Here is a 14,338-nt window from a genome sequence, read left to right as displayed (position 1 = left end):
TTTTTTGTGTGTATTTTAAGCTTCTTCAAATTCTTACCAGTCCCGTGGAGAAAACAAACGAACATTCAAGGGTACTCAAAATAATTTGAAATTCGGTAGGAGTATCTTGAAGACGTGCAACAAAGTTCGAGACTATCAAATTTCATGTTTAGAAGGTCAAATGAATGATGTTGTTTCAGGTAGTCAGTTCATAGGCTTATGGAGATATATGTTTGGTTAAAGTTAGTAAGCTTTAATTCTTTACTATGTTTTTAACCACATAATAACAGATGTTTTACAATGTGTGAATGGGAATCCTGAGTAGCGGTGGCCCCGCAGATCCCACCTAATCAATAAGTCTCCCCATAGGTAGCCACTGATCAGGCCCGTATGTAAGGTCAATTTCCGTCCCAAAGCTTACATATTTTCCGTCATGCCCATGCTTCTAGCGTGGACTGTAGAGCTGACTAGAAAGAGAGCCCCCTCATCAACTATCGTTTAGACCAAGCAACCCACAATGATCCTGAAAGACTAAACAACCTCCAAATAAGCCGATAAACAAAAGGTCTAGAAACCTCTTTCAGCTTCCTCAAGCCTAACCCACCCTCTGATTTTGGACGACAAATATCATCCCATGCAACCTTTGAACATGAGGTGTTGTTTGGATTACCCGTCCATAAAAAACACTACAAATGCTATCAATTTCACCAAAGCACCAAGAAATATGTTGGAGACGCCATGCATAAGATAAGTATTTTTTCGTCCATGAAAGAAGACGAGAACGAACCTTATCAATGAGGGGGCTGTAGTCGTGCACTGTCATGGACTTAGTGGTTAATGGCAGCCCTAGGTAACGAATAAGGAGAATCTCTACTTGTAGACCAAGCTCAAAGATAGCCGCTAAGGTTGCTTAATGATCTCGACCTCCAACAAAATTCGTCGACTTGCTAGCATTAATACGTAACTCAAATATTTTGGAAAAATCCTCAAAGACCTGTAATATAGTGCGGAAAGAGCTAGAAAGCTGTCCGTGAATACCAAAATATCATCCGCAAACTTAGATGAGAGAAATAAATCGGTCGCATCACGGGTGCCGTCCAATGAACCCATTAGAACTGTTATGTTAATTAACTGAGAGAGAACATTCTGCACCATAGCAAACAAGTATGGTGTGAGAGAGTATTCTTGACAAACTCCTTTTGAGCTCCCGAAGAACCCCTCTAGATCTCCATTTACGACCACTTAAATATAAGCTGTAGAAACACAAGATAAAATTCAGTGAGTAAACAAAGTGGGAAAACCCAAAGCTCTGAAAATTGTCTCTATTAAAGACCACTGAACCGTGTCGAATGCCTTTGAAATATCAAATTTAATGGCACACAGACGGGAAATGGTATCCTTATGGTAATCCTTGACGATCTCAGTTGCCAATAACACATTCTCCAATAGCATACGACCTTTAAGAAAAGCACTCTGATTTGGCTCAATAAAATCCGGCAAAAGTACTACAGACGATTTGCCCAGATTTTAGAGATGACTTTATACAGCACATTACAGCAAGATATAAGTCGGTAGTCTCGCCAGGTGGCCGAAGTAGAATCCAGGTCCTTTGGAACGAGAGCGAGCAAAGTAGCAGTAACAGCTTTCGGCATGAGGCCATACGCAAAGAAAGATTGCACCGCGACAATGACACCTGACCCTATAACACTCCAGAGAGCAATATATAACTTCTTAGTAAATCCATCGGGCCCAGAAGTCTTGCATAAAGGGGGGGGGAGAAAAGAGCTTGGCAGATCTCCTGTTCGAGAACATGAGACGTGAGCATGTTACAGGTTTCCGTTGAGCAGCGGTAGTCAAGAAGATCGAAGATAACAACATGAGGAACATGTATGAAATATGCATCCTCTTGCTGAAGCAAGGTCAAAATAAGGTGGGCTACCTCTGCCTTTATATCCGCTGGTGTAGTTAAAACCTCACTAGTGGCTGTGGTAAGAGACCAAATGCCATTGCGAGAAGCATTGTCATAAGATACATGGTGAAAGAAACGCATGATTTTTGCTGAAAATATTGCTCTTCCAAAACTGCTAATTTTTGAAAAGCATATGAAGGTGCAGATAAATCCCGAAAATTTGCAGGGGTGGGGTCGGTAAAAGCTGCAGTTTGAATGAAACAATGGTTTTAAATCTGTCAGTAAATAATTTGTCAAAATGGTAAATAACTACCAATGGTTTTAGATCTATCAGTAATTTATCAACGGATAAAAACATTTTTGTCAAAATTTGATGAGTTTTATGTCGGTAATTATCGACCAATTTAAAAACGTTGGTATTTCCGTCAGTTGTTTTCTGGTAGTGTGAATAAAACTAAACATGAGTAAAATTTATCACAAAACACCCTACAAAAAAAGGTGTACATAATGTCAACTACTTAATTAATAACTGTATACGATAAAACAAAATATATAATGTTTGTTCCTTAATTCGAATAATCTTCCTTAAAATATTTCTTCTGAGGTAAACTGCTCTATTCATAGCTCATAATGTATTTTTTTCACTTCCGTATCCTTTGATGTGGTTAAATCACCTCGAAAATTTGATATTCCCTTTCTCCACCACCTCGTGAGACACATATTCATTTTCTTTAGTAATGGGCCTTTGAAATGGAATTCGAACCCATAAGGCCATCTTTTTTTTTTTTTTGGTCAAACATTTGTATTTCACTTAAAACCTTAAAAGAGGGAAGGTCATACAAAGGTGAAATGGAAATGGAAAGGAAGCAATACAATGAAAGTAAAGATAAGGGTTAGAAGATTTATCCCAAGGAGAGCTCCAAAAGTTTGAAAAGCTTGCAACCAAAAGAACAACTCTAATCACCAAGATGGACTCCACATGAAGACTAACTTCAGGATATCCAAGACCAACTCGTGGTCGCTAATAGCTTGTACGTCTAGCGCATCGGAGCTTTCAATAAGCACTCCACAAGGGAGGTAAAAGGCGTTCTGGGAGAGGTTCGCTTAAAAGCGTGAAGTAAAAGCTCGGATTCTTCCTTGAAATTTTCTTGATTTACTTCATAAACCCGGAAGGTTAATACTCGAATGAATTCTGAAACCAGCGGAGAAAACATAAGGATTAGGAGAAGCTTCGGTAACCCCTTCTCTTTGGATATGAGGGTCATAATGCCGTTCTTCATCCAACTTTTAAAAGTTTGAAACTTATCTTTAAAACTGTTGAAATTCAGATTGTTGAGCTTGACAATCAGAGGAAACGGGTGTAGAAAGTTGACGAAGCTTCGGTAATCACCGCTCCGTAGAGACGGGATCATAATGTCGTTCTTCTTACAACTATTGGAAGATTGGCAAAGAGTGGGGAAAGGAGCTTTAGATAAAGTCCGATAACAACAAATTATCTTACCTCTAGAAAGGTAATCATCAGCCCAGCTTAGAGGGACTATTACTCTGCTGGCGTGGAGTCTTCGACCAGCCAAAACTGGGATAAAAGGTACCAAAAGAGTTGGGCTTAAAGGAATTTTCACAACAACAGATCTGGGCAATCAGACTCTAGGCGAGAGTGGAGCTAAACAAACATGCGTCGAGATTAGACTTGCATCGAAACCAACATAGACTTCTCTATCAACCAGGAATCGTGAAAGATTATGGTGTGTCCAAGTTAAATCCATCATTACCATCCTAGGAAAACATCTTCTACAATCCTTAAAGAACGATACAAACTTCATTAAACGTGGACTTGCCAATTTAAAATAAGATACATACTTGGGCCTTAGAAGAATTTGGGCAATAATTTTCATGGGCTTTGATAGATTTGATAATGGGCTGAAAAGATAGTAGAGTTTTCTTGGACTCGGCCCAAAATAGAGCAACATTAGGTCAAGGGTTTTGATGCCTCCCTTCATCCCTGACGGCAGCGGCAAACCAGCGGCGAGAAGCTCAGGTACAACTGCTATATAAAACAGGTCTGTCAAGGATGGGTACCGATCTGTTTGGGTTGACTCTTCCGTCGTCGTGTGCTTCATCGGTTCCGGCGTCAAAGCAGAGCTCCGGTCCAACCGCAGCCAAGCAGAACACTTGGTGGGGGGATCAAAATCCCATTGAGAGGAGCCGTAAGATGCTGAACTTGACTTTAAGAGGATCCAATGAGAGGTTTACGGGTAACAACAGAGCTAATACCAACCATGCCAACAGTGAACAAGGTCACATAAGTGTTGGACTTAAAACTTTTGGATGTAAGGGACAAAGTGGAAAGAGCAAACAAGATGAAGGATGAAGATAAAAGGAACCAATCAAGAGAAACGATATAGAGGGAAAGGTGAGAAGAAGATAGATCCCTGCACCGGCGAGCAAGAACTCTACCGGTGCCGGAGAGGAGTTCTGTTGAGGTGACTTCGATAATGGTGCTTGGGAGCGTTTTTGGTCTTTTTTTTTACTACACCCCTTTACCCATAAGGTAAACTGAGGTAAACTGCTCTATTCATAGCTCATTAATGTATTTTTTTCACTTCCCTATCCTTTGATGTGGTTAAATCACCTCGAAAATTTGATATTCCCTCTCTCCACCACCTCTTGAGACACATATTCATTTTCTTTAGTAATGGGCCTTTGAAATGGAATTCGAACCCATAAGGCCATCTTTAAAGGCATTTTTCAAGGGTCTTAGGACAATATTAAAATGCCAAAAATTCGAAATAGTACAATTGTAAGGTCCATCTGGTTCTTGGGTAAGAAGTTTTGAGAGAGGTGTCTTATGTCACGTGGCGTGTGCTGATAGGATAAAAAGGTTTTTTTTTTTGGAAATTATTTTTTTCTTTTTTTTTAAGGATATTATTTTTCGTAAAAAAAACATTATTCTTTTTATGTTTTTCATTTTTATTTTCATTGTTTTGGTGATTTGAATAAAATGTTCGTGTGTTTTAATTAATATGCTTGTATTTTATTATGTTTCTCATTTTAATTAATATGTTTGTATCTTTTTATGTTTCTTATTTTTTTCTTCTTTGTTTTATATTTGTTATTAATAATTTTGAATTATTTTTCTTTTTCTTTTTATTTTCAAATCTGTTTTATATTTATTTGTATAAGTTTTCAATTTATTAATTGTTAATATAATTTAAAAAATTTAAAATATATTTGACATTATTATATTATTTAAATTTTAAGATCCTAGAGTTTCAACCAATAATTGACTCTAAATTTGTGGTTCTTAACTTCACCTCATACATTATTAATATTCTTAAAAATCACTAAGATACAACTTCCCACTTATACTTTTAAAGATGCTCTAAGAGCATCCTTAAGGGCACGCACATCGGCGCATTTATAACAAGTCCTACTGCTTTTTTCCAAAAATAAATAAATAAAAAAAGCAAAAAGAGGGACGTCAACTAAAACGGGACCGTCCCGTTTTTCTTCCTTCACTAATCGCGGGCTCCACTGACACGTGGCGGTCCGCGATTGGTTATCTTTGGTTTTTTTTTTTTAAATCTAAAAATTAAAAAAAAAAAAGGAAAAGTTTTGTTTGGGGGATGAAATTTACCGGTGCACATGGTCTAATGGCATAACCAAGAAGATGCAACTTAGTGTATTTTTAATATATTAATAATGTAATAGTGTATTTTAAGAACCAAACAAAATTAGCTAGTTATTGGTTGAATCCTTAGTTTCTTACATTTATAATAATAAAATAATGTAAAACTTACTAATAATTTTATTAATTAATTTTAAAATTTAAAAAATGAAAAATTATATAAACTTATAAATTAGAACAATTAAGATAGAAACATATAAATATAAAAAAAACATAAACAAACTTTATAAACCTTTTTAAACAAAACACAAACAAACTTTATAAAACAAAATATAAACAAATAATAACAAATTAAAAATAATAAAGATAAAAATTAGAAACATATAAGATAGAAACATATAAATTAAAAACATAAACTTAAAAAGATACAAACATTAAAATGAAAGCACAAAACATTTTATTAAATGAATACCATATATTCTCAATCAAATCCTCTTTCAACTGATGATATGTTTGTTTATCACGGAGTCTTCTTCGACGATCACCTATGGGTCTAAACACAGAATCATCAAAATTTTATAAGCTACTTAGAATAGTTCGACAAAATTTTAAAAGCTACACAGAATCATCAATCGTCAAAATCGCCTTCTAGGGTTCGAGAGAGACAGAGAGTCGATTTGGGGATTTTAGTTTTTTTCGACAAAAGAAAAACCTTTTCTTTACCCAAAAATGGATCGAATCACAGTCGGGGACGTGGCATAAGACTCGGATACAAACGAGTCTTGCCCAGCATACAGATCTGTCTTACAAGTTCATTGTTTGGATTTCAATCCATTAAATTATTGCCCGAAGGCCCGATCGGTGGCCCGTTAAAGTTGCTCTAAGGGAGGAGATTTTGGGCCCAACATATTTGGTAGCATATATGGTAAATATTCTAGACACATGATAGAAATAATGTATGATCGCAACATATTTAAGAGGTCCGTAACATATATTAATCGTTCAAATTTTTTTTTAAAACTTTCTATTTATATTTTATATTTCAAAATTGTTTCTCTTCAGTTAAATAAATATAACAAATTAGTAAATGTAATAATATGTTTTCTACATATTTTCCTAAATTATATGCAGAGCTATTTGATACTAAATTACTAAAGGTATTTGAAACTTTTTTAAAAAAATAATAACTTTACATGTTAAAAAAAAAAAATTTGGTCAACAATATAGAAAATAACATATGGAATCTAAATAAGTTATAAAACCTTTGATCAAAGTTCTAGTCTATATTTAATTATATTACAGAAAGTTCATTATTAATATTCATTATTTTCAAAATATGGAATATCATTAAATTTACATATTTACAATTATATCATTATATATGTATGTATATATATATATATATATGTTTATGTATATAAATATAGAAAAGACCAATACAAACAGAATAAATATATCATATAGAAGAAAGGTAAATCAAATTATTAATATGTCAAATACCATAAGTTAAAGATTTCTGTCGAAAGACATCATATGTTTTTATGTTCCAAATTTTGTAATGTGAAATAAAATTTTGAATCTAACTTTCTTAAGGGATTGTTTTTTTTTTTTAAATGTGAAACTTGAAGGCAATTCTTAAGAGATTTTGTTTTCTGTTTTTTTTTTCAGAAACATAAATAATGGCAACCAAGAAATTTTCATCTCTTATATTACCTTTATTGATGGTTCTTACTCTTGTTCTATTGCCCATCATATCAGGTAACAAAATTATTTATTCAATGCCGATTTTTCTTAATTTTTATGATTGGAGTATCTCGGATAGTTTCGTCAAAGTTAGTAGACTCAATCCACCGGGAAAAAAAATCTTTTGAACTCAAGATAATTGTATTAGTGTTTGTCATCAATACTAAATTTTAAAATTAAAATATTTATGTACTTAGATTATTGCAATTTTTTTGTTTATAAACATATATAACAGGAAAACGTAGGCCATGTCAGGATTGGCGATATGGATGCAGCAGCAGAGTTGCATGTAATGCAAAATGCTTATCTCTGGGTTACAAAGGAGGAGATTGTGTAATGTTTGCATTTCCTGTGTGTTGTTGCAAAATCAATCAACAATTGCAAGATGATTCGCCTACTTCTAGTCCTAACATGACAGATTGATATTTAATTAGTTGTACTGAAAAAAATGAATAAAGCTATATATTTAAACATTACATTCTCATATTATGGCAATTATTAGCTTATTATATTTACTCTCTCTATTTTATGGCTAACACTTTCGGAATCACTCAAGTTTTGAAATTGGGTTCAATTTTCATACATGTCTAATATCTGCATTATCGTATCGAGGCAAGGGAGAGTTTTTTACTATATTGATGATTACACCAAGGACTATAATTTATTAATTATATAGTCCACAAGATATTAATTCTTTGAATAATCCACCATAACGTAGTTTTGTGTATAATTCTTCAATAATGATGTAAGACAGAATTTACAGCAGTCACAAAAAGTTGTTTCATATCAATTTAAGTAAAAAAAAAAAAATAGAAGTACCTTTGATACAAAATTAAAGATAATCTATGTATTTTGAAACGTAACATATTCATTATTCACAATTGTTAAAAAAGTGTGGTAATAAAAAGGAATAGAAGATAACCACTTACAATAATTATAACATAATACATGACCACATATCTCAACTATCGAAATGTATAACTAACTACATTTTAACTCGCTGTACAATGCGGTTCAAAATATTTCTTTTTAAATTCAGATTTTTTGGAATTTAAATAATTTTGGGGGAATTTCAAAAATACCCTTTTTCATATACCTCTTTTTTAAAAACCCCATTTTCAAACTTTATCAAAAAAACCCACTAAAAATGTTGAAATTTATCCAATTGTGTGTGTAGGCTATACACAAGTTACCTTTATATGTGTATAAAACTTTATATACCTTTCATAAATAGCGTAAAAAATAAATTATAAAAACCTTATAAAAACCTTATAAAAACCGTATAAACCCTTTTAAAACCTTTTAAAAACCTTATAAAACTTATAAAAACGATTTAAAACTATTTAAAACATTTTAAAATATTTGTATCGAATCTCACAGTAGTAGTTATTATATAGAAGTACCTTATAAACTACATGAAACTTTATAATTTTTTATATTTAAAAAGGGTATTTTTGAAAATGGATAGATAAAGGGGGTATTTTTAAAAAGGGGTACACCAAAAGGGGTATTTCTCAAAAATTCTCAATAATTTTTTGTTTAATAATTATTGAAATTGCATAATACTAATACCAATTTTTAATTTTGATTATAAATGTCCTATATTATTATTAATGAAGAAGTAGTGAAATGAAGATTTTACCTGTAATGAAATATGAAATTAATGATATTTTAATTTTTAGCCTCATCAATTCAAACCCGTCCCGTCTTACAACATGTCTTGTATTACAACCCATCCCGTCATATAAACCGTCCATGTTAAACGTTTAATTAATTTAAAATATGAAAAATATTAATTTAAGTAATTTTTTACAACTTAAAAGTTCCAATATTGATAATATTTTGTATTTTTAAAAGTTTTCATAGGTAAATATTTTGAAATTTATTTTGAACTGGATTAAACCGAATAAAGCTTTCTATCTGATGTGAGACATTTACATATACTTAAAAAAAATCAATTAAGCACGTTAAAAAAAATTCAAATTGCAACATACGGTATGTGAAAAACTGTATTTTTATTATTTCATATGCTTAATTTAATAAATTTAATTTAAAACAAATAAAATATCATATAAAGATTAAAAGAAAGAATGAAACTGGAAAATGATATTAAATTTTTATTCCAGAGATTTTAGAAAAATGATAAATATTGTTTATAAATTATTTAAATATATAATTAAAGCCAATGACATGAATGGTAAATAGTTTCAAAGTACATGATTTATTTCAAAAAGTGTTGACAAAATGTTAATACAGATTACACAAACTATATGTATTCCACGCCCACATATATCAACTATATGTCAACATGTGTTCAACATCACAATCATTTTATTATTTCGGTCAAAAAAATATTTGCTTAGTTTTCTTTTTTAAAATATATAATATTATATTTAATCTCTTATGGTAGTATATAGTTAAAAAAAATCATTCTAATGCATTTATTTTTATAATTCGATATTTTCAATTTCAAAACTAATATTAAAGTGAAAATAAAATCATTAATTATGTTTTGAAATATAAAATTTAAAATTAACCAAAAATTTATTATCTTATTCAATCGGTTATAGTGTTAGATAATTAACAAAACACTTTCTAATAAATTGATTCTTATAATTAATTATTTTTCAAATATATAACTAAAATACATATTTTCCAAAAATACCACTAAAGTAAAACTAATTTTTTCACAATAGAAAATAATTTTACAATTTTAAACAATAAACACTTAGTACAAAAACTATACGTTCAATATAAATAGTCAGCCCAAACATAAACAAAAAATTCTACAGTTTCTAAAATCAATTATTATGTTTATTGTATATTTGGAAAAATAAAATTTTGAAATTTTTTAAATTTAAAAAAAAAACAAATGTTGGTATTTTTCGAAAATAACTAAAAATGTGGGTATTAAGTTATACTTTGTGTAGGTGGCTATTTTTTCCTAATAAAAAATAGAGGAAAATGTCAAAAAGGCTGAATTTTCAATTATAAGCAGAAAAGGCCTCAATTTCCAAAATCTCATTTTAATAGTTAAGTTATTGTTCATTTTGATATATGGTGTTAATTAAGGATTTAATTGCTAGTTTCTGTAATGGGTATAAAAACCCAAAAGACCTATTTTTCACTTTAGGCTTTCTCTTCCAGCAGTTTTCTGAGCAACTGCTATTTTTCATTTGTAAGCAACAATTTGGGGATTAGAGATTCATCATTTTCTAAACCCTATTCTCATTTTAATCTATCGAATCATGTTTTCTTTCATGTCTTTTTGTTTTGCTTCAATTACTATGTGTTAGTAGTTTCTCAATTGGGTTTTAGGGTTCTAAGTAGAATTCATTGAATTAGTGTCATTGAATTAGTGGATTGATAGTTTTAATGGATTCTTTATCTTATGGTTCCTAAATTTATATGTTCTCGATGCTATAATGGGATTGATCACCCTCTCTTAGAAGTTAGGCTTTTATATGTTTTAGAGATGTTCGATAAAATGCATGAATGAATGTAAATTGAGCATTGTATTTCTAACATGTGAGAGTTGATGTTAGAATGCCTTGTGAACCAAATGAACTTGTTTGATATTGCGAATTTGACTAGGAAATACAAATGAGAGTTTAGTAATTGAATAGTTGAATTTAGTGATTAATGTCTTGAGAGATAATTAATATAGATTTATGTTCATGTTCATGAACGGTTCTTTATGTCTGAATCATTGTTGCGTTTATTCACTAGTCATTGTTCTTTGAAATACTCTGCTACCAACGTATTTAAATCATAAATTTAATCTAAATTTATTTGCATTTTTATTTACAAGTCTGAAAACCAAACAAACAAATCCTTTTTCGCTTTCGCTTCGAATGAGTTTCGCAAGTCTTTAACCTTGCTCCTTGTGATTGATCCCGCATATACTGCCTTTCGGTTAAGTTATCGAGATAAATACTCGAGCAATCAAATTTCTTAAGAAAATGGTTAACTTTTTTTTACTTGGTTATTTGATGCACATCGTTAAATCGAGAGACGAATTACACTTAATGAGTTGATTCAAGAGCTTATGGCCAAAGAGAACATGGGGATGTCTATTGGAGCTGATGTCTATCAAGTCCAGCCCAGTTTAAGCCTAATTCAAGTCTAGGAAAGTCAAAGTAATTTATTTATTTTGTGGTCAAAGAGGGATGATGAAAATAGAGTACAAGAGTCATATTTCAAGAGTTATTTAACTCTGTTCTTTATTTCATCTTAGTCTTCCACAACATTAAATACTTGGCTTTGTTTCCAAATAATTTATTTTCCTTTATAAACTCATTTAAGAGAAGTGAAATAAACAACCAACTTTTTATATAACTTTGGAAGTGAATCCTCTTATGTTACTTGTGAACAAAACCGATTGCTTGGTGCGTATATCTAAACAGTCAAACTCGATCTTCTTAGTGCGTATTTGAGAGATCAAACTGGTATATCAAGAGCTTTTCTCCAACTCTTGTGCGACCACTCGTTCCATTATCCTTATTCTTGTAGCTTCATCGTTTTTAGAATCAATTTTTATCTATCAACTAACTCGTAGGTGCCAAATCCTTGGGAAATTCATATAACATGTATCTATTACAAATATTATTTGTTTATCAAATTTATAAAATGGCCACTTTGAACCTCTATCTTCAAATTCTTCAGATTCTTCAGTGATACACTGGTTAGTCAATATATTCTATACAAAATACTTGTTGACTTCATTAAGATATTGTTGGTGCTCTTTCAGTTGGTTGTGTTAAAAAAATGGATATTGGTTTTAACGTGAGAGATTCATACACTCGAAGAAGATATCTATCATTTTGATTGCCATACCAAATTCTTGCAATGTATCGCTTTCTCTCTTCCTCCTCAAAAACATCCTCAATCCATAATATATATTGTTTTAATCCTCGTGGTATTACTATTATCATCAATTTCTTTGTTTCTCGCTCAGATATACTAATATTAAGATATGATAAAATGGATGATTGGTAAGATCTTATTAGCTACTTGGAAGACTATAAACAAAACTTTTATTGCTTTTGTTGATGGCTGTTACGGTAGACTTTATCAATTCCATTGAGTTTTCTTCGTTTTCATTTGATCGGAATTAGCTAATTCCGCTACATAATATCTTATAATGTTTTTCATAAAACTGTATTGTATTTTTCATCTAACCTCTTCTAATATGTTTACAACAAGCCTATATGTGACCTTTAGATGCAAGAACAAATCACACATAGATGTTACAATCGACCACATGTTACTCTAATCAATTATTTTTGGAAAACGACCTATTTTCCGACGAGAACTATGGCATCGACCTATTTGGACATGACTACTGATTTCAGATCTTTGGGTTTAGGTGTTTAGTACCCAATAGAGTAAATCTAAAAGTTTTAGTTTGGATTAGGGTCAAATTTTTCAAAGGGGTTTTGGGTTTTTTGTCCATGCCTAGTCCAAATCTAAACTGTAGTTTTTTTTTCTTTCTAAACTGGGACAAAAAGAAAATCATAAACAATATCTTATTTTACAAAAATAAAAATCTCTGGACTCTATTTTTTTTTGTTGAGCTCTTGAAACAGTCTCTTTGATTCATGTTCTTAAGAGAGTCAATTGAATTTTAATGCGAAAGATATGTAAAATTCCGATTCTAATCCTTTTCCAAATTCATCTCTTTATGTTTTTGTGTTTTCTATGATTGATGATTGATTTCTTGCTTCTATGCTTGTTTCCTATGTTTTGGTGCCTATGTACGCCCCTTTGGAAAGTCATTATCGGCTGTGGAGTGCAAGGAGAAGGAGATCTGTCGATGATGCGACTGGAGTGATGTTAAGATTTCTAAGTCTCGATCGACACCAACATTATGTGTCGCAAGGATAGTCGCGAGTGTCAATCGACACCAGTGGTGAGTGTTGATCGACATTGCTCATTATTATAGGTTTTCAGCAGCGAGTATCGACCGACACTAGTCCTCAGCAGTGGCTAAGTTTGTTATGTTTTGTTATTTTGATTGTGTTATTGCCTGAATATGATTGATACTGCTTGTGTGTATAGCCCAGTACATGGGCTGAGTGCCTCACTAAGTATTTCTGAAAATACTTATACATCTCTTTTTGTGGTATAGGTAATTACAAAGTGTGGTCGTGGAAGGTGAGGAGAGAAGAATGATATAGGGGCTCGCTAGATGTTTCTGATGTTTATGTTATGACATTGCTAGGAATGTTAATTCTGGGAGCCAGAAGCATGTTAGGATGATATGCTATTTCTGGATGAATGTTGGTTTGGTTTTGGATATTAGCTAGATTGGTGGTTTAATGCATTAGGTTTATTTGGATTGTTGCTTAATTGTCTTCCGCTGGTTGTTGCCTGGTTTTATTGGTTTAGATTGGAATTTTCTGGTTTAATTGGTTTAGATTGGAATTTTCTGGTTTAATTGGTTTAAATTGGTTGTTTCCTGGTTTAATTGGTTTAAATTGATCTAGTCTGGTTTAGTTGGTTAGTTGGTTAAATCCGGTTAACTATGTATTAAAAAAAGCGGCCAGTCCTTTCACTCTTTGACAAATACCATCCATGTTACTTCCACAAGCTAAGGAACAAGTTCTTCTGCCCAATTGTGAAACTCGATGCAAAATGCAAGATATTGCCACGTCAAAGACACATTTAATAGGTCTAAGTTTGCAGTGAGCACAAGGTCTAATAAAAATTTATCCATATTTCAAGGTGCATTATTTCTTCCCTTGCTCAGTTTTTTTTTTTGAGTTTGTTCTTTCTTCAAAATTAGAAAATTATTTGTTTGTATCTATTTCAGAACTGTACTGGAGCGATAGATGGTACACATATACCAGCAACCGTTGTTGGACGTGAGGTGGCAAGCTATCGTAATCGTAAAAGAATAATATCACAAAATGTTTTAGCTGTATGTAACTTTGATATGGAGTTCATCTATGTTTTGAATAGATGGGAGGGCGCAGCTCATGATTCAAGAGTGTTAAGTGATGCAACTAGAAGAGTAAGAAAATTCCAAGTACCAGGAGGTAAAACAATTACATATTTTCGATATATCAAATGTCTTG

At 31.8% G+C, this 14,338-nt stretch overlaps 2 protein-coding genes and 1 pseudogene across 3 annotated transcripts; 2 read left to right on the top strand and 1 right to left on the bottom strand.

Moving 5' to 3' along the window:
* Positions 1–2,641: 2,641 nt before the first annotated feature.
* LOC111829427 lies at positions 2,642–4,137 on the bottom strand (the record flags this gene model as incomplete). The annotated part of the gene is made up of 1 exon (XM_023778518.1): positions 2,642–4,137. A coding segment is annotated over one exon (609 nt), but the record flags the coding sequence as incomplete, so codon positions are not given.
* Positions 4,138–6,175: 2,038 nt separating this feature from the next.
* On the top strand, positions 6,176–7,701 carry LOC17880110 (defensin-like protein 82). 2 transcript variants are annotated; one of them, XM_006285598.2, is made up of 3 exons: positions 6,176–6,441; positions 7,185–7,274; positions 7,495–7,701. In XM_006285598.2, the coding sequence occupies exons 2-3, from the start codon at positions 7,196–7,198 to the stop codon at positions 7,680–7,682; spliced, it is 267 nt and encodes an 88-aa protein (XP_006285660.1). In that variant the 5' UTR covers positions 6,176–6,441; positions 7,185–7,195; the 3' UTR covers positions 7,683–7,701. The 2 variants fall into 2 exon arrangements, with proteins under 2 accessions (XP_006285660.1, XP_023635440.1); XM_023779672.1 differs by lacking the exon at positions 6,176–6,441 and adding an exon at positions 6,954–6,987.
* A 6,495-nt stretch (positions 7,702–14,196) lies between these two features.
* LOC17880133 overlaps positions 14,197–14,338 on the top strand; it is a 38,235-nt pseudogene continuing 38,093 nt past the window's right edge.

This window comes from Capsella rubella, unplaced genomic scaffold, assembly GCF_000375325.1.
Source record: "Capsella rubella cultivar Monte Gargano unplaced genomic scaffold, Caprub1_0 scaffold_7, whole genome shotgun sequence".
NCBI classification, from domain to species: Eukaryota; Viridiplantae; Streptophyta; class Magnoliopsida; order Brassicales; family Brassicaceae; genus Capsella; species Capsella rubella.
Note: the sequence above shows the minus strand (reverse complement) of the source record. Positions and strands in the feature narration are given on the sequence as shown.

Bases quoted from the DNA above. Each gene is read 5' to 3' on its own strand.
- LOC17880110 (XM_006285598.2), top strand. From the start codon at position 7,196: ATGGCAACCAAGAAATTTTCATCTCTTATATTACCTTTATTGATGGTT. The intron at 7,275-7,494 runs GTAACAAAATTA...CATATATAACAG, and splicing joins TCTATTGCCCATCATATCAG to GAAAACGTAGGCCATGTCAG.